This window comes from Jaculus jaculus, chromosome 15 (genome assembly GCF_020740685.1).
Source record: "Jaculus jaculus isolate mJacJac1 chromosome 15, mJacJac1.mat.Y.cur, whole genome shotgun sequence".
Classification (NCBI taxonomy): domain Eukaryota; kingdom Metazoa; phylum Chordata; class Mammalia; order Rodentia; family Dipodidae; genus Jaculus; species Jaculus jaculus.
Window position 1 is genome coordinate 37561757 of NC_059116.1, and position 20904 is coordinate 37582660.

The 20904-nt window shown below is 45.1% G+C and overlaps 1 protein-coding gene across 2 annotated transcripts in view; it reads right to left on the reverse strand.

Moving 5' to 3' along the window:
* Mllt1 (MLLT1 super elongation complex subunit) overlaps nt 1-20904 on the reverse strand; it is a 73205-nt gene that overhangs the window by 37565 nt on the left and 14736 nt on the right. For both annotated transcript variants that reach the window (XM_045135080.1, XM_004655000.2), the window contains exon 2: nt 18726-18906. In XM_045135080.1, coding sequence (XP_044991015.1) covers nt 18726-18906 — 181 coding nt within the window. The remainder of the gene's footprint in view (nt 1-18725; nt 18907-20904) is intronic.

Below are 20904 nucleotides of genomic sequence, written 5' to 3' on the forward strand. Positions count from 1 at the left end.
TTTCTGTGCCATATCCCCCTGCTCACACCAGTTTTCTACGCAAAGCAACCCATTTTTAACAGCAAACCTCTCACACAAACTGTTTGTAGCCTAGTCCAGACAAAGCTCTTTTTCACTAAGCCAAAACTCACAGTCCATAGTTTTTACTGCATTCAGGTCTTCAACTCTGACTAGTACTTACAGCACTGCAAGGTGTTTCTTGGACCAACTTTTCAAATCCTCCTATATTCCTCTTGAAAATCAGCTCCAAAAGGCAAAAGCCACACAGTCAGGTGTCTAGCAGCAAATGACATCACTCCTTGGTACCACTTTACTGTTGTAGTCAGGCTCGTATTGCTGGCAGACATCACCCGACCAAGAGCAGCTTGTGGGAAAAAGAGGTTTATTTTGGGTTTACAGGCTTGTGGTAGTTTGAATAGATGGCACCCAATATATTCAGTGTTTTATTAGTTTGCATCTGCAGGCACTTGGCTGGAGGCAGTGTCACTGGGCAGATCTTAAGGTGTGATGGTTGGTTTGAGATTTCAATCTAAAGATATGCAAAGTGTGCTAGCTTGAGTTCCTGAAGTGTGCTGTGCTGTGTGGCTTTTGGCTTTTTGGCTTGTGCTTCTCTCTGTGTTTGGTCCTGCGAAAGTAGGCCAGCTTCTTCTGCCATTATGGAACTTCCCTTGGATCTGTAAGCTTCAATAAATATCCCTTCCTCCATACCTGTGCCTGATCTGGAAGTTCATCTCAGCAAACCTGAAGCTGTTTGCTACAGAAGATGGTACCAGGAGTGGGATGATGACCATGTGGATGTTGCTCTTTTGGAATTTTTGTTTTGGAGGAATGGGCATGGACTTGGTGCTTGTAACTGAAGACCCTTTCTAGAGTGGTAAGCCAAGTTTTATGGACTATCCTGATAAAGATTTTGAGAATTCTAGGTACAGACAATATTGAACTTCGAGGCTTGTCTTGTGAGCTTTCTAAGGGAAAGGAAAGACTGCAGAGGACTTTGTTGGAACTGAGCTACTGGCATAAGGGCTGGCTGTATTCTGTGGCCCAGACCCAAAGAATTTGATCAAGGTAAAATTTGTAGTGGATTGATGTGCTTGGCTAAAGATAGTTGGACTGAGAGGTTTAAGATTTTTAAGCTGGAAAACCTCAAGCAAATTAAAATTATAGACACTGAGACTGGTCCTAGGTTACTGAACCTGCTATATTGTCAAGCATATTAGCAATCTTAAGGAAGATGGTCCAACTGCCTTATATTAAAACAATGGAAAGGATGCCTGAGGAAGGACTCTCATAGAAATGTAAACTCTTTTGGAAAGAGTTGACTGGCGAAGGAACCTGCTTTTCAAGGTTATGATATATTTTGTCCCTGAATTAAGAATGTGGCTGTGTACTGCACACCTGGTATTAGTTTTGAAAGCATGAAAAATATGAGGAGTGGTCATGAACTGAACATGATTCTAGGAGCTGTTGCTGAGATGCAGTATGAGGCAGGTCCTGATGCCCTGATAGGTTGAAAGAGTCTTTAGAAGATGGACCATGGTTTGCACAAAGACCTGAAGATGTTTCAGATATATCAGGACTATACAATGGCTACCACAGAGCACACTGTTGGCCTAGGATGGAAGTGTTCTCTGGCTAATCTGCCCAGCTGAAGGGGCAGAATTGGAAAATCTGTACAATGTCAGTCTATGGTTATAATGAACTTGAACTGCAGAAGTCTAATGTTTGATGGTGGCTGAGTTTGCATTGTTTTAGTCTCTCCTTGCTATGCATTATACCAGTTGAAAATGCTTATTCTGTGCCTTTATATGTTGGAAGTATTTAACTTGTTTGAATTTACAATGTGCGATGGTTATAAATCTACTGGGGTGGAATGTGGTAGTTTATATATTCAGTGTTTTATTAGTTTATAGTTTGCATCTGCAGCCATCTAGCTGGAAGCAGTGTCACTGGGCTGATCTTAAGTTGTGGTGGTGGGTTTGAGATTTCAATCTAAAGATATGCAAAGTGTGCTAGCTGGAATTCCTGAAGTGTGCTGTACTGTGTGGCTTTTGGCTTTTAGGCTTCTTCTCTCTTTGTGTTTGGTCCTGTGAAAGTAGGCCAGCTTCTTCTGCCATTATGGAACTTGCCCTGGATCTATAAGCTTCAGTAAATATCCCTTCCTCCAGAAATGTGCCTGGTCTGAAAGTTCATCTCAGCAAACCTGAAGTTGTCTGCTACAAGGCTCGAGGGGGAAGCAGGGAAAACGATGGCAGAAGCAGAGGATGGACATCACCCCCCGGCCAATATCAGATGGACAACAGGAAAAGGAGAGTGGGCCCAACACTGGCATGGGGAAATTTGCTATAACACCCATAAGCCCACCCCAAAAAATACACCACCAATGGGTACAATAGTGGCATATCTGTTATAGGTGAAACCAACCACTCTCTAATTGGACTGGAAGCCTGCTACATGGGAGGGAATAACTACCTGATAAGGAAAACCTACAACAGGTGTAGTCATGAGCCCTATGGGTATAACATCTACTGTGTCTGGCTAAATGTATATACCATGCTCACTAAACTTCCCAGTAAGCACTTCTCTTAATGTTCATACTCATATATTAATGCTATTCTCACTTTTCAGATGACAGTGACCTTGGGATGACTCAGAAGGCACCATGATGCTGAGAAAAAGTGACAAAGGGGTGCTCAGCACTGAAATATCTGTATCACACCTTCCAAGGCTCAGGGTCCATTGCAGAAGAGGTGACAAAAAGAATATAAGAGGCAAGACAGGCATGGTGGTGCACGCCTTTAATCCTAGTACTTGGGAGGCAAAGGTAGGAGGATTGCCATGAGTTCACCTTGGGGCTGCATAGTGAATTCCAGGTCAGCCTGAGCTAGAGTGAGACCCTACCTCAGAAAACCAAAAAATAAAAATAAAAAATAAAAGTAAGAGGGAAAGGAAGGGTAGGACTCCTTCCAATGTGCTCCTTCAGACACAAAATGGCCTGGATATCCACATCCTCACAGTGCCTGACACTACCAACAGAAGACATCATAATAGGAAGAAAAGATCATAACATAAAAAAAGAGAGAGAGAGAGACTGAGAGGGGAGGGGATATGATGGACAGTGGAGTTTCAAAGGGGAAAGGTAGGGGAGAGAGGGAATTACCGTGGGATATTGTCTACAATTATGGAAGTTGTCAATAAAAAAATTATATTTAAAAGAATAAACAAAAAGCTCTTGATAAAAAAGGAGCTGGCTTAGTGGTTAAGGTGCCTGCTTGAAAGCCTGATGGCACAGGTTTGATTCCCAAGTACCCACGTAAAACCAGATACACAATGTGGCACATGCACCTGGAGTATGTTTGCAACAGCAAAAGGCCCTGGGACACCCATTCCTTCTCTCTTTCCCTCTCTCTACTTGCAAATAAAAAAAATATATTTTTAAAAAATGTAATCCGGAGCCAGGCGTGGTGGCACACACCTTTAATCCCAGCACTTGAGAGGCAGAGGTAGAAGGATCGCCATGAGCTCGAGGCCACCTTGAGACTACATAGGGAATTCCAGGTCAGCCTGGGCTAGAGTGAGACCCTACCTCAAAATGGTGGTGCATACTTTTATTCCCAGCACTCAGGAGGCAGAAGTAGAAGGACTGCTGTGAGTTTGAGGACACCCTGAGACTACATAGTGAATTGCAGGTCACCCTGGGCTACAGTGAGACCTACCTGGGGTGAGAGGGGGCATGACCAAAAAAAAAAAAAAACAGCCACTACCATGTGGTACTAGATGGGACAGGCCAAGCTGTGGTCAATGTCTCTCTGGGCAGATAGACAGGACACAGGGTCCCTGGCTGCCCAATCCCACTGGCTGAGAGTATCTGCTGCTGTCTCTCAGTACCCAGAACCCAGCTTTGGGCCAGGCACCCTGGATGCATTAACAGACTGCAAGGAGCCAGGGCAGGCTTTGCTCACTGAACTGCTCACACAAAGGAGGGCAAAGGCAAGGCTGGAAGCTGAGGAGCTGTGTAAATACCTAACCCTGTGTCTATCACCTCTCAATTGGCCACTAAGACCCATGTCAGGGCACCTCACGGCAGGGATCTCTATGCCTTTCCTTGACCTCCAGCCTGGGGACAGAAAAATGGCTTTGGCTGGACACAGTGTGATCCCAGCACTTAGGAGATGGAGAAAGAAGGATCAGTGCAGCAACCTAATAGCAGTACAACCTACATAATGAGTTCAAAGCCAGGTGAGGCAACAGGAGACCTTGTCTCAGAAAAACAAACTCAGAGCTGGAGAGATGGCTTAGTGGTTAAGGTATATGCCTGCAAAGCCAAAGGATCCAGGTTAAATTCTCCACAACCCACATAAGCCAGATGCACATGGGAGCACATACATCTAGAGTTTATTTGCAAGAGCTGGAGGCCTTGGCATGGCCATTTTCTCTCTGTGTCTAAAATAAAAAATCAAATAAATTTAAAAACAGGATTTCTGGTTAACATGGCAGCATAGGAACCACACCAAAGCAGCCTAGGGAAGAAAAAGCCAAAAATAAACCCAGAAAAAAACACTCTTCTACTAAAAAATGAGGAGTATAATAAATTATCAACTGCACCAGAGAAGTAGGAGACATTCAGAGCATCTAGAACCCGCAGAAGGAGGCAGAAGCAGTTCCAACAGCAGTGGTACCAGGTCCATGTGGCCACAGCCGCAAGGCATAGCCTAAGCCTCAAGAAAAGCCAGGTGAGGGGATTCTCCAATCATACTGGAGCTCCTCATAAACTCAAGAAACGTGAAGGGAGGACGGCACGGAAGAACGGAGGAGCCCCTCGTGAGGAACAGGATAGTGAAGACCAGAAGAAGAACTTCAGCCACCACCCAGAGCCTCCCCTCCCCCACCACCAGCACAAGCACCAGCAACACCAGACACCTGGGGAAGGGAGCTCACCTACACAGCGCCCTGCACAGGTGATCAGAGCAGCGACCCAGTGACCCAGCCAGGCTACCTGAGCCCACAGCACAACAGAGGGACCCAAGTAGGAGCTCAACATAATTGAGAAAACCATCCCAAAAGGTAACTGGGATCACACCAGGTAAGTACCTGCCAAATAAGCCTGGTATATAGGCTTGAATCAGAAGTGCTAATTGTATATTCCGTGCCAGAATAAATTATTGTTAAATCTGATGGATGGTCAGATTTGCCATTCTTAAATAAGCTATATTTTGGGCTTGTCATTTGTTCCTTCCTGAATTATAGTGCCTTTGTTTCCTCTTCTGTCATTTGTTAGAGAATGGACTCACTTGGTCACAAGCTAACTTGGAACCCTCAACAGACCAGAAATCTTAGCCTCCTAGTTGACAGGATTAAAGGCATGGGGCAATACACATCCTAAGGGACTGTGACTTTGTTAGAAGACCTGGTTGTCAAAACTACTCTTGCATAAACACTCTGAGCTGTTTTTCATTGAATGTGTGCATTGCTTAGTTATATTTTAGAATCTGCCTATGTTTTGTTCTACTCAGTCTACTTGAATACTCTCAGAGCAGGCAAAGCCAACATCTAGGGTCATTTTTGTGTTACTCTGAGAGTCATCAGAGCCAAAACCTGGAAGGAACCTCTCATCGCAATATCATAATTAAACTACCAAACATACAAAACAAAGAAAATATATTGAAAGCAGTTAGAGAGAAAAATCAAGTTACATAAAAAAGCAAGCCCATCAGGATCACAGCAGATTACTCAATAAAAACTTTAAAAGCCTTGGAATGATACAGTCTAAGTTCTGAAAAACAACAACTGTCAACCAAGGTTACTTTATCCTGCAAAGCTATCCATTCAAACAGATGGAAAATGAAGGACATTCGACAACAACAGCAGGCTAAAGGAATATGTGAAGACAAAACCAGCTCTACTTGAATACTTGAAATACTTGAAAAGATCCTCCATACTGAAGAGAAAGAAAAGCACACGTATAAGGAACCTGGAAAAAACAAACCATACTCAAATACTAGTTAATACAGGAAAACAAAGGTAAAACTGGAAGAATTACAAAACAAGAAATATGGCAAAAATAAATGCACACCTTTCAATAATAATTCTTAATATTAATGGCCCCAATGTCCCAACCGAAAGACATAGGTTTGCAGACTGGGTTAAAAAGCAGGATCCTTCAATTTGTTGTCTCCAAGAAACTCACCCGTCTGCAAATGATGGACACTATCTTAGGGTAAAATGTTGGAAAATGGTGTTTCAAGCAAATGGGCCTAGAAAACAAGCAAGGGTTGCTATCCTAATATCAAACAAGGTAGACTTCAGTCCAACATTAGTTAGGAAAGATAAGGAAAGTCACTTTATATTAATGAAAGGCACACTCCAACAGGAGAATATTACAATCCTAACTATATATGCACCTATCATGGGGGCTCCCAACTTCATCAAACACTGTTAGAACTAAGGTCACAGATAACACCAAACACAGCTGTAGTGGATGACTTCAACACCCCAATCTTATCAATTGACAGGCCATCCCAGCAAAAAATAAGCAGAGAGGCATCTGGATTGAAGGAGATCATAGAACAAATGGACTTAACAGATATATACAGGACATTTCATCCAAATGCTGATGAAAAGAATACACATTCTTTTCAGCAGCACATGGAACATTCTCTAAAATAGACCATATTTTAGGACACAGAGCAAATCTTAACAAATATAGGAAAATTGAAATAATTCCTTGCACTCTATCACAATGGGCTCAAACTACAAATCAATAGCAAGAAAAGCTATAGAGCATCAAAAAATCATGGAAACTAAACAATACACTACTAAGTGATGAATGGGTCAATGAAGAAATCAAGAAGGAAATCAAAAAAATTCATAGAGGCAAATGATAATGAGAACACAATACGCCAAAACCTTTGGGACACAATGAAGGCAGTCCTAAGAGGGAAATTTAGAGCTTTAAGTGCCTATGTTAAGAAATTAGAAAGGCCTCAAGTAAATGACCTAATGCTTCACCTTAAAGCCTTGGAAAAAGAACAAGGCAAATCAAAAATCAGTAGACAGGAAGAAATAATAAAGACTAGGGCAGAAATTAATAAAATAGAAACAAACAACAACAACAAAAATCCAAAGAACCAATGAAACAGCTGGTTCTTAGAAAGGATAAACAAGATTGATAAACCCAGCCGGGCGTGGTGGCGCACGCCTTTAATCCCAGCACTTGGGAGGCAGAGGTAGGAGGATTGCCATGAGTTCGAGGCCACCCTGAGATGACAGAGTTAATTCCAGGTCAGCCTGGACCAGAGTGAGACCCTACCTCGAAAAACCAAAAAAAAAAAAAAAAAAAAAAAAAAAAGATTGATAAACCCTTTGCAAATCTGACCAAATGACAGAGAGAAGAGACACAAAAAATAATAAGGACATACTAAAGGATATAATACTCTACTAAGCTTGAAAATCTGAAAGAAATGGATGACTTCCTTGATTTATGTCACCTACATAAATTAAATCAAGATGAGATTAACCACTTACATACACGTATAACAAGAATGGAGATTCAAGCAGTTATCAAAAATAGCCCAACTAAAAAAAGTCCAGGCCCACACGGATTCACTGGTGAATTTTACCAGACCTGCAGGGAAGAACTAACACCAATGCTTCTTAAACTTTTCCTTAAAATAGAAAAAGAAGGATTCCTACCAAACTCCTCTATGATCACACTGATACCAAAAGTAGGCAAAGATAGAACAAAAAAAGAAAATTACAGACCAATCTCCTTCATGAACATAGAGGTAAAAATTCTCAACAAAATATTGGCAAACAGAATACAAGAATGTATTAGAAAGATCATTCACCCCGACCAAGTAACCTTTATCCCAGAGATGCAGGGATGGTTCAACATATGCAAATTGATAAATGTAATACACTATATAAATGGACTGAAGGACAAAAATCATATGATCATCTCATTAGATACAGAGAAAGCATTTGACAAAATCCAACATCCCTTCATTATAAAAGTTTTACAGAGGGCTGGAGAGATGGCTTAGCGGTTAAGCGCTTGCCTGTGAAGCCTAAGGACCCCGGTTCTAGGCCCGGTTCTCCAGGTCCCACGTTAGCCAGATGCACAAGGGGGCGCACGCATCTGGAGTTCGTTTGCAGTGGCTGGAAGCCCTGGCACGCCCATTCTCTCTCTCTCCCTCTGTCTGTCTTTCTCTCTGTGTCTGTCACTCTCAAATAAATAAATAAATAAAATTTAAAAAAAAAACCTTTAAATAAAAGTTTTACAGAGACTGGGAATAGAAGGAACACATCTCAGTATAATAAAGGCTATTTATGACAAGCCTACAGCCAACATATTACTAAATGGGGAAAAACTAGAAGCTTTTCCACTAAAATCAGGAACAAGACAAGGGTATCCACTGTCTCCACTTTTACTTAATATAGTACTGGAAGTCTTAGCCATAGCAATAAGGCAAGACACATAAAAGGGATATAAACTGGAGAGGAAGAGATCAACCTATTATTCTATTATTCTTTGCACATGACATGATTCTACACATAAAGGACCCTAGAGACTCTACCAGCAAACTGTTAGTTAGAGCTGATAAACACGTATAGCCATACAGCAGGATACATAATAAACACACAGAAATCAGTAGCCTTCCCATATGCTAACAACAAATACAAAAAGGATGAGATCAGAGAATTACTCCCATTCACAACTGCATAAAAATAAATAAAATACCTTGAAATAAACCAAACCAAGGAAGTGAAGGATCTCTACAATTAAAACACTCAAGTGATAAGTTGAAGAAGACACTAGGAAATGGAAAGATAACCCTTGTTTTTGGATCAGAAGAATCAATATTGTGAAAATGGAAATCTTACTGAGAGCAATCTATACATTTAATGCAGTCCCCATCAAAATTATAATGGCATTCTTCAAAGAAATAGAAAAAACAATTAAAAAATTCATTTAGAAGCACAAAAAAACCTCAAAAATCTAAAACAATTTTCAGCAACAAATATAAGGCAGGTGATATCACTATACCTGATTTTAACCTATATTACAGAGCCACAGTAACTAAAACAGCATGGTACTGGCACAATAGCAGACATGTAGATCAATGAAACAGAATACAGGACCCAGATGTAAGCAGCAGAATCAGAGGCTGAAAGGAGAAGGAGTGTGGCCCCAGGTCCCTTGGGTGTGGTAGGGATTGGCCCCAGGTCCCTTGGGGTATGGTGAAGAGATCAACCGCTGGAACCTCATGAAATTACAAAGCTTTTGTACAGCAAAGGACACTGTGAATAAAGCAAAGAGACAACCTATAGATAGCAGAAAATCTTTGCCAGCTATACATCCGATAGAGGATTAGTATCTAGGATATATAAAGAACTCTAAAGGGAAGAGAAAGGAAGGGAGGAGGGTACTTAATAGGTTGATATTGTATATATGTAAGTACAATGATTGTGATGGGGAGGTAATATGATGGAGAATGGAATTTCAAAGGGGAAAGTGTGTGGGGGGAGGGAGAGAATTAACATGGGATATTTTTTTATAATCATGGAAAATGCTAATAAAAATTTTAAAAAAAGAACTCAAAAATTTAAATAATAAGAAATCAAACAACCCAGTTAAAAAAATGGGCTATGGCTGGGCATGGTGGCACATGTCTTTAATCCCAGCACTTGGAAGGCTGAGGCAGGTAGATCACCGTGAGTTCGAGGCCACCCTGACACTACATATAATTCCAGGTCAGCCTGAGCTACAGTGAGACCCTACCACAAGATTAAAAAAAAAAAAAAAGGCTGGAGATATGGCTTAGCAGTTAAGGGCTGCCTGTGAAGCCTAAGGACCCCAGTTCAAGGCTCGATTACCCAGGTCCCATGTAAGCTAGCTGCACAAGGGGACGCATGCATCTGGAGTTCACTTGCAGTGGCTGGAGGACCTGGCATGCCCATTCTCTATCTGCCTCTTTCTCTCTGTGTGTCTGTCACTCTCAAATAAATAAATAAAAATAAAAAATAAAAAAGGGCTATTAAGCCAGGTGTGGTGATGCATGCCTTTAATCCTGGCACTTGGGAGGCAGAGATAGGACGATCATCATGAGTTCAAGGCTGCCCTGGGGTTCCATAGTGAATTCCAGGTTAGCCTTGGCTACAGTGAGACCCTACGTCAAAAAACCAAAAACAAAAGGACAATATGGAACTAAATAGAGAGTTCTCAAAAGAAGAAAACACAGACAGCATATAAACATCTAAAAAAATGTTCTATATCCCTAGTCATCAGAGAAATGCATATTAAAACTATGTTGAGATTTCATCTCAACCCCATAAGATTGGCTACAATCATGAAAAATAAGTGACCATAAATGCTGGCGAGGATGCAGAAAAAGAACACTTCTACACTGTTTGTGGGAATGCAATCTGGTCCATCCATTGTGGAAATCACTGTGGAGGTTCCTGAGACAGCTAAAAATAGACCATATGACCCAGCTATAGCACACCTAGGCATATATCCTAAGAACTTGTTTCACTACCTTAGAGATACTTGCTCAATCATGTTTACTTCTGCTCTATTCACAATAGCTAGAAAATGGAACCAGCCTAGATGTCCCTCAAATGATGAGTGGATAATGAAGATGTGGCACATTTACACAATGGAGTTCTACTCAGCAGTAAAGAAAAATGAACTTATGAAATTTGCAAGAAAGTGGATGGATCTGGAAAGGATTATACTAAGTAAGGTAACCCAGGCCCACCCAGAAAGCCAAATGTCACATGTTCTCTCTCATATGTCGATCCTAGCTACAAATGATTGGACTTCTGTGTGAGTAGGAAGAAAACTCAGTAGTAGAGGCCAATAAGCTAGAAAGGAGATATACAGGTAATAGAAAGGGGGGGGGGGCTTTAATAGGATGGTATTGTATATGTAAGTAGAACAGACAAGGTCTAAGTGAGGTCAGGGGAAGAGAATGAGTAAAAGAAAGGTAGAGGGAGGGCCAAACACAATCTAAAAGGATATAAATAAGTCATATGGAAACCTACTTTTTTTGGACAATGAGGAGCTATAGATTGTTCCTAGAAAATTTTTGGTGCCAGGGATGGGATACCTTCCAGTGAGTTGTTGGCCAGGGAGGTCCTGGATACCCCTAAAATATTACAAGCCTTTGCTGAAGCCCTTGGTTTCCCACCAGGAATAGATGGTAATGCCCTATTGCTGAAGACTCTACATACTTGGGCTATAAGATCACTGAGAAATCCTGCTGGAGCTGAGCTGATAACCTCCTCCATGTAGACCAGCTGACAGAAAGCTGGAAAAAGCCACACTGCATGCAATTCAATGGGAGAGAGAGAAATCATCAGTGAAGATACCCAACAGTGGACACCTCAAGCCTTAAATTTGGCCAGCCAGGCCAAATGAGAAAATGGGTGCAATAGCGGCACATCTGTTATGGGGGAAACCAAGCGCTCTCTAATTGGACTGAAGGCCCGCTCCATGGGAGGGAGTATATCCCTGATACTGAAAACCTAAAACAGGGGTAGTCATGAGCCCTAGGATGGAATGTCTGCTGATGTCTGGATAAATGTATATACTATGCTCACCAAAATGCCCAGTAAGCACTTCTCTTAACGCTCATACCCATATATTAATGCTACTCTCGCTTTTGGTAGAGAACCTTCTCTTTTCAAATGGCAGTGACCTTGGGATGACTCAGAAGGCACCATGGTGCTGAGAAAGTGACAGAGGAGTGCTCAGCACTGAAATATCTCTATCACACCTTCAAAGGCTCAGGGCCCATTGTGGAAGAGGTAGCAGAAAGAATGGAAGAGCCAGCTGAAGAGTACGACTCCTTACAATGTGCTCCTCCAGACAAAAATTGGCCTGAATATCCTGAACCTCACAGTGCCTGATACTACCTACACAAGACCATCATAATTGGAAGAAAAGATTATGACATCAAAATAAAAGACAGGTTGATTGAGAGGGGATATGACGGGGGGAGGGAAGGAATTACCATGGGATATTGTTCACAATTACAGAAGTTGTCAACAATAAAAAAAAAAAAAAAAATCAGGGAAGGTGGCTCAATAGTTAAAGGTGCTTGCTTACAAAGCTTGCTGGCCCAGGTTCAATTCCCAAGCCATCCATGTAAACCAGACACACAAAAAAGTGATCAAACATCTAGCATTTGTTTGCAATGTCAACAAGCCCTGACAGCTGCGTGTGTACTCAATGGCTAAGCAAGTATGAGGACCTAAGTTTGATCCCTACCGCCCACATCAAAAACCCAGGCACAGGTGCACATACCTGTAACCGTAGCAATGAGGGGGGCAGGACTCAGAAAGCTCATTAAAGACTCCCTGGTCATCCAGCCTAATCAAAAATGGGTAGTTCTCAGATCAATCAGAAATTCTGTCTTAGGAAAATAAGATAGAAGAGCAATAGATGATACCCATGTCTTGCCCTAGCCTCCACCCCCACACACATACACCCACACACACTACGCATATTACACACACACTTACACTGAGAAGCAGACACAGACTACAGGGAGAAGCACTGGTAGCTCAGAATGTCACCGCTCTGCCAGGCATCTCAGCAGGCAGTAGGTGGAGGCAGGGGGACCATAAGTTCACAGCCAGCCTAGGCTACACAGACAGACCCTGTCTTAAATAAAAAAAGGGGGGGGGGATAAAGGGAAGAGAAAGGAAGGGAGGAGGGTACTTAATAGGTTGATATTGTATATATGTAAGTTCAATGATTGAGATGGGGAGGTAATATTATGGAGAATGGAATTTCAAAGGGGAAAGTGTCAGGGGGGAGGGTGGGAATTACCATGGGATTTTTTTTTATAATCATGGAAAATGTTAATAAAAATTTAAAAATTAAAAAAAAGGGGGGGCTGGAGAGATGGCTTAGCGGTTAAGCGCTTGCCTGTGAAGCCTAAGGACCCCGGTTCGAGGCTCGGTTCCCCAGGTCCCACGTTAGCCAGATGCACAAGGGGGCGCACCGATCTGGAGTTCATTTGCAGTGCTGGAAGCCCTGGCGCACCCACTCTCTCTCTCCCCCTCTATCTGTCTTTCTCTCGGTATCTGTTGCTCTCAAATAAATAAATAAATGAAAAAAATATTTTAAAAAAATGGGGTTAGAGAGATGGCTTAGCAGTTAAGACACTTGCCTGCAAATCCTAAGGACTCATGTTTCACTCTCCAGATCCCACATTAGCACACAAGGTCGCACATGTGCACAGCATACCAATTCTTTCTTTCATAAACACACACACACACAAGTAAACAGAAGCTGGGGCAATGGCTCAGTGGACAAAGTCCTTGCTGCTCAAATGTGGGACCAGAGTTCAGATCCTGGCACCCACACAGATGCTGACTGGGCATGGCAACCACCTGTCATCCCAGCACATGGGAGGTGATCCCCTGGACAAGCTGTCTGGCTAGACTAGCCACACTGGTGCACTCTGGGTTCAGTGAGATACCCCATCTCAGTAAAGTGGAGAGTAACCAAGGAAGATAACTAACATCAACCTCTGGATTCAACCCCCAAGCCCCCAACACACACTCGTAAGGCAAAAGCATCTAAATGCCCTGTTGATCTTGTCATAATCATGACTGGTCTCCTGAGTGGCACAGTTGGAGATGTGGTACACAGGGGAAAATAAACATGGGCCCTCAGTCAGCCTGGCCATCAGCTGGGCCACGCCAGCCTTGGACCCCTCTCACCCAGGTTCAACAGGGCCCTAGAAGGTTTTAGAAGAATCAAGAGGGGGTCTCTATCACCATTAGCTTCCCTAGTGAAGTGCCAGAACACAGGGCCAAAGCGGCCATGGTGGAAAAGCCACCATTAACTTGGAAAACACCCAGTGAGGGACAGTAGAGTGCTCCCAGGAGAGCACAGGGTCATAGCAAACAAAGTAAGATAGACACAGGCTAGGCCTGGTGACACATGTTCCTCATCCCATCACTCGGAGGACAGCAGGAGAATTATGAGTTCAAATCCAGCCTGGGTTTCACATGAGACCTTATCAAAAATTAGGAGCCCACTGTGGCTGGCGGTTGCTAAAAAGATGGCAGTGGGTGGCAGTACAAGATGCTCAGGAGACAGGTGGCATGCTACCTTCTGCTCCCACTCTTGTACCTATGGGGCAAGAGGATTTCTAAAGACATAAAGCAGCCTCTGAGGTAAGACCCTTCTGAGATGAGGCCTCTAACCAGTCCCTCCCTGAAATGATGAGCTTTTTCCAACAGCTAGTGATCTTTAGTAAAAGACCACCCAGCGTACTGGGTAAGTACACTGTGATGCTGTGCTGAGCTGGTAGTAACTATGCAATGTGTCCATTAAGCTGGGTCATGACTGCCATCAATACGCCTGCTGAGCTGGTCAGGGAACCAGGCTGCTGGTCCACGACACCCTTGCTCACCCGCACAAGCCTCAGAGACTACAGCTGAGGAGCCTCTCTATGTAGGAAGGTCCTCACACAGAAACCCACACTATAGGAGGTTCAGCTCACCCACAGAGGTTCAGCTCACCCACCACCAGATGAGGTGGCTGGGCCACTCTCACCTCCACTTCCATGCCTCACCATGGGTTCCTGGGAGGCCCAGGTGCAGGGCTGTCCCCAGACCACAGGGAGGGTGTGTCACATGCGTGGAGGTAAGCAGAAGGAAGTCAGACTGCTACTGTGTGACCTCTCAGGACTGCCACTTGCTGTGGAGGGAACAGGGATGGATGCCACCACCATGCCACTGTGTGCCACCACCATGCTGAGAGGGGCAGGTAGGAGGACAGCAGCTGCACAGCGGCAGAGGACCCCACCTAGGGAAGAGCAGCTATTGCCAGTCTCAGTGTTGTCTTCAACAAAAAGCCCCTGACAGAGGCCTGTGCCTACCCAAAAAAGCCCAGCAGCACTGGCCTGGCTCCACTGCAGTTGTGAGCTCTATGTCCATCATTCATTCATCAACATTCATTTTGCATGTGTATGCACGTGTGTGTAGATACACATTTCATGTACATGCATGTGAAACCAGAAAAGAGCATCAGATGTCTTCATCACTTATCTGCCCCATTCCTTGAGACAGGGTCTCTCCTTCAACCTGGTGCTGCTGGCCATCAGCAAGCTCAGTGAGTCTCCGACCTCATCCCTCGTAGACTGGGATTGCAGACATATACCAGCTTCTTACTTGGCTTCCGGGGAGTCAAGAGGCCCTTGTGCCTAACCATAAGTGCTCTTAACCACTGAGCCATCTCCCCAGCACTGCTTTTGTTGTTTTTGAGACAAAGTCTCACAATGTAGTCCAAGCCAGGCATGAACTTATGATCACCTGTCTCAAGCTCCTGAGTACTGGGACTCCATGTATGCATACTGCTCAGCTCCGACTCATGCCCTGCCCCTGAGCCTGCTCCCATCAATAAGGGATACAAAGAAGATGCAAAATGACCCTGTCTGTGGTGAGCTTTACGAAACAGTGCTGTGTATCTGCTGGTGACAGCAACCACATGTGCTGTTCAACAATACCAACGTGACAGAGAGTTAGGTGCATGGGCTGGTCAATGGACAATGGACAGTGGAACAGATAGACTGATGGGTTAGATGGACGGACAGAGAGATGGGTGGGCAGAAGGATGGATAGGTGGAGAGATGGAGAGGAAGAGGAAGAAGGAAAGGAGGGAAGAAAAGAAGACAGAAAGTAAAGCCTTGGGTCCTTTGGCTTTTCAGGCAAATGCCTTAACCACTAAGCCAACCCTCCAAACTCTTTTTAAAAATATATTTATTTATTTATTTAACAGAGAAAGAGGGAGAGAGAAGAGAATGGGAGCTCTCCATTTAAAAAAAAAAAAAAATGTATTTATTTATTTGACAGAAAAAGGGGTGGGAGGAGAGAGGGAAAGAATGGATGTGCCAGGACCTTCAACCACTACAAAAGAACTCCAGACGCATGTGTCACCTTGTGCATCTGGCTAACATGGGTCCTGGGGAATCGAACCTGGATCCTTTGGCTTTGCAGGCAAATGCCTTAATCACTACGTCATCCCTCCAGGCCTCCATCTTTTTTTTATTTTATTTTTTTTTGAGAGGGTCTCTCACTGAACCTGGAGTTTATGGATTCACCTAGACCAGGCAGCCACCAAGTCTCAGGGATTCTCCTGTCTCCATGTCCCCATTGCTGAGCTAGCTTACAGGTATGTGTAATGACACCCAGATTTTACATGGGTGCCAGGGATCCAACTCAGGTCCTCGTGCTTACATGGGGAGTGCCTTACCTACTGAGCCAGCTCCCCGGACCTTTCATCTTTGTTTTTTGTTTTTTTTTTCCTGACAAGGTGTTATCAAAGTGCAGGCTGGCCTGATGAGGTGATTCTCCTGCCTCCCTAATGCTAGGGTTACAGACATCTCTATCTAGTCTTTTTTTCAGGGAGCACAAGATTCTACTTGTGTGACAACTGTCACTACAAGCCATGTGCTGCATGCCTGTTAACTACTGTGCTGAGGTGGTACCATCAGCAGTGGTTCTGCTCACCAGACACACTTCAGTAAGCGAGGCCCTGCTATCATGTACTTATCAACACACCAAGTCAACAAATATTATGAGGCTGGGGAGATGGCTCCGTGGTTAAAGGCATTGGCTTGCAAAGCCGGCTGGCCCAGGTTCAATTCTCCAGCCATCCATGTAAAGCCAGACAGGAATTCATTTATCGTGACAAGTGACCAAGGCATGCCCACACAAACAGACACATACACACACATGTGCAAATAAATAAATAAAATGCATTTACTGCATAGACCCCACAGGAGCTAGAGGCATGGTTAGTAGTAGAGTAACAGCCTAGAACCTACAGTGAGGGATGGGGGCGTGGTCAGCAGAAGAGTGACAGCCTAGAACCCACAGTGAGGGATGGGGGTGTGGTCAGTGGTAGAGTGACAGCCTAGAATCCACAGTGAGGGCTGGGGGCATGGTCAGAGGTAGTGACAGCCTAGAACCCACAGTGAGGGCTGGGGGTGTGGTCAGAGGTAGAGTGACAGCCTAAAACCCACAGTGAGGGCTGGGGGCGTGGTCAGCGGTAGAGTGACAGCCTAAAACCCACAGTGAGGGCTGGGAGCGTGGTCAGAGGTAGAGTGACAGCCTAGAACCCACAGTGAGGGCTGGGGCGTGGTCAGTGGTAGAGTGACAGCCTAGAACCCACAGTGAGGGCTGGGGGTGTGGTCAGTAGTAGAGTGACAGCCTAGAATCCAGTGAGGGCTGGGGGCGTGGTCAGCGGTGGAGTGACAGCCTAGAAACCAGTGATGTTGGGAATGTAGTAAGCTGCAGCATTCCCATCTAAAATCCACAGTGCAGGGCTGGGGTGTGGTGGGCAGCAGAGCACCTATCTTGCATGTATGAAATCTTGTCTTCCATTCCCAGTACAGCACAAAAATAAATGAATGAGGGCTGGAGAGATAGCTTAGCAGTTAAGGTGCTTACCTGCAAGGCCAAAGGACCCAGGTTCAATTTCCCAAGACCCATGTAAGCCTGAAGCACATGGTAGCACATGCATCTGGAGTTCATTTACAATGGCTAGAGATCCTGGCATGCCCATTCTCTCCCCACCTCCCAATAAATAAGTAAGTGAAAATAAAATAAATTAAGAAAATGCATTGGGAGCTGGGCTGGTGGTGCACACCTTTAATCCCAGCACTTGAGAAGCAGAGGTAGGAGGATCACTGTGAGTTTGAGGCCATCCTGAGACTATGGTGTGAATTCCAGGTCAGCTACTGTGAGACCCTACCTCGGAAAAAAAGAAAGAAAATGCATTGGGCCCTGTGACATGCCTGTCCCAACCCCCTAAGGACTCAATGGTGAGACCACCAAGCCCAGATTCACGCTGACAATTATGAAGGTCTCCAGCAGACTATGTCCCTCCAGGAAGGCCACTCCATGTTAGCAGTGGGATGTGAGTGGGGCATGAGTACATTCAAGCAACAACAGCCTAAGGAAAGTGTGACCCCTGAAAGGAACCATGTGCCAGAAAAGATGGTCATCTTTCCACCCCAAACAATATGCATTCTTTTTGTAAATATATTTTTATTTATTTGCAAGGAGAGACAGACAGAATAAGAACAGGCACACCAGGGCCTCCTGCCACTACAAACAAATTCCAGATGCATGTGCCACTTTGTACATCTGCTTGACATGGGTACTGGGAAACTGAACCCAGGCTGTCAGGCTTTTGCAAGCAAAGTGTCTGTAACTGTTGACCATCTTTCTAGCCCAATATGCATTCTTTTTTTTTTTTTTAATTTTTATTTATTTGAGAGAGGGGGAGAATGAAAGAGAGAGAATGGGCACGCCAGGGCCTCTAGCCACTGCAAACGAACTCCAGACACATGTGCCACTTTGTGCAGAGGGCTTACATGGGTATTAAGAAATTGAACCTAGGTCCTTAGGCTTCGCAGGCAAATGCCTTAACCACTAAGCCATCTCTCCAGCCCTCTCCAATGTGCAGACTTAAATGGTGCCCTTCATCACACATGGGCCTGGGATGGGCTCCTGAGAGCTCAGTAGTAGTTCCAGTGCCTATGCATGCCATGGTGACAGACCACATCTGGGAGGCTGGCTCTGAGCCCCATCCCCATGGGTACACACTGAGCATGGGAAAATGGTGTGCAGCCCATCACAGCCATCAGGGAAGGAGGACAGGGATGAATGTCTGTAGGGAAGGAGCCAGGGCCACTCACCACGCCTGGGCTTGGGGAAGCTATCATGCAGCCAGAAGATCACTTTCTCCACGAAGTGCTGAATATCACATTGTTCAGGGCCACGGACGAACACCATCCAGTCATGGGTAAATCCCTCCGTAGTGGGCTTCTTGCGCAGTTGGGCACGGTGTCCCAGCTCTAACTTGACCTGGACGGTGCACTGCAGGGGAGAGGGGACAGACAGGGTCAGCACAGAGCCCACAGCTGTCCTGCGCCTGCCCCTATGAGCTGACTTCAGTACTGGCTGCATTATGTAGATGCCACTGAAGGAGAGTACAGATGGAGCCAGGAGCTTCCAGGGCACCAGCATGTGCACACAGGGCTGAAGCTCCTCCAGACCTCTCCACCTCTTCCCATGGTCCTCCATCAGCCCTGGCACCTGAGGCCCTCTGAGGCCCCTGTTCCTTCCCTGGATGGTCAGGGAAACAATCTTGCCAGCTGCTACTCACCTGTCCCCTAAACTAAGGTAAGCATAGCTCCTGGGGGGTGCCTCGTTGACTCCGAGACCTCACTGAATAAACAGCTGTGCTGTAGAGGCAGAAACTGAGACTCAGAGAGCTACATTAACAGGGGGCCACTGGGCTAGCTGGGAGCACACCCAAGACTGGGCATCCCAAGGTTGGCTCCCTTGACCATCTGCCACCTATCCTCTCCAGCCAATCGGAGTGCTTTCTTCTCATGCTGCCTCCACTTGATATTGAGGGGCTCTTCTCCCTCCCAAAGAGCTTTCAGTAAACAGAGGCTTTGAGTTTTAATAGCACAGGGGTTGTCACCAATGAGTCCAGAGGGACAAGCATGTAGCCCATTGGTGACAGGTTGTAGGCAGAGTAGGAGCATCCACATTCAGGCTCCTTCTTTCATGCAGGTTTCTGACATTGCATTTGGCACCCCCAAATACAGGGCAGCTCAGGCCAGTTCCCCTCAACACCAGCCTTGAAAGGGCTCTCGGCATCTATGCAAGCCCAAATCTCCCACAAGGACCAAACTATAAGCAACCACTCGGGTTGGTAAAGTCCTCCCAGACGTTTTTCTTTAGATAGGGTCACACTATGCAGCCCAGCCTGGCCTCAAACTCTCCATCCTCCTTCCTCTGCTTCCCAAATGCCAGATCTCAAGCACACATCACCACCCCCAAACCCAGCCCTCCCAGGACTGACACTTTGTATTAAATACAGTGTTACAAAGTGAAGTTGAGCGCCAGGGAAGCTGGCTGCTAAGTGCCTGATAAGCCGCAGCTGGGACTGTGCCAATAGAGCCACTCTCTGGTCCTGGAGCCCACCTGCACCTCCCAGCCTTCCCTCTCTGGCACCTGACTGGGCAGTCCCTTGTGTGCCTCTGTCCCGACCCCTGGCACCTGGTCACGCTCACCTGTACTTGATTGGCCCTGATCCAGGCCTGCCGCCCTCTCAGGAGGCCCCAGCTCAGAAGCACTCCTCTGTCTTCCCCATGCTTAAGGGCCCTCATCTGTGTTCAAGCGTCACACTTCTGGCAGCTCACAGATCAGCTCCAGGCTTTGAGGGGCACCTCCTGTCTATCATATGTGCTTACATGTGCACAGAGGCTGACACATAACCCAAAACTAAATGACTGGTCAGCCCCCAAACATACCAGGATGTCTATTTTGACTGGCTGCTTCCTTTCCAAGCCCATAGTCAGGGTACCCTTTCTCTGCATGGCAGAATTCTATTGTCCCTAACTCCAAGATCAAAGGCAACTTTTAAATATAAAGTTGATGATCAGTCTTTTAATAATAATTATTTATTTACTTATGAGAGAGAGAGAGATAAATAGGGAGAGAGAATGGGCACGCCAGGGTCTCCAGCCACTACAAACTAACTCCAGACACATGCACCACCTTGTGAATCAACTTTACATGGGTACTGGGGAATCAAACTTGGGTCCTTAGACTTTGCAGGCAAGTGCCTTGACTGCTGAGCCATCTCTCCAGGCCTGATAATCAGTCCTTATAAAACTTATTTGCTTGCACATGTGGAAGGCATGCACCAGGGCCTCTTGCCAGTTCACTGCAAACACCACTTGCACCAGTGTTTGAATCTGGCTTATGTGAGCAGTTTAGGAATTGAACCTGGCTGGCGTGGCAGCACACGCCTTTAATCCCAGCACTTGGGAAGCAGAGGTAGGAGGATGGCAGTGAGTT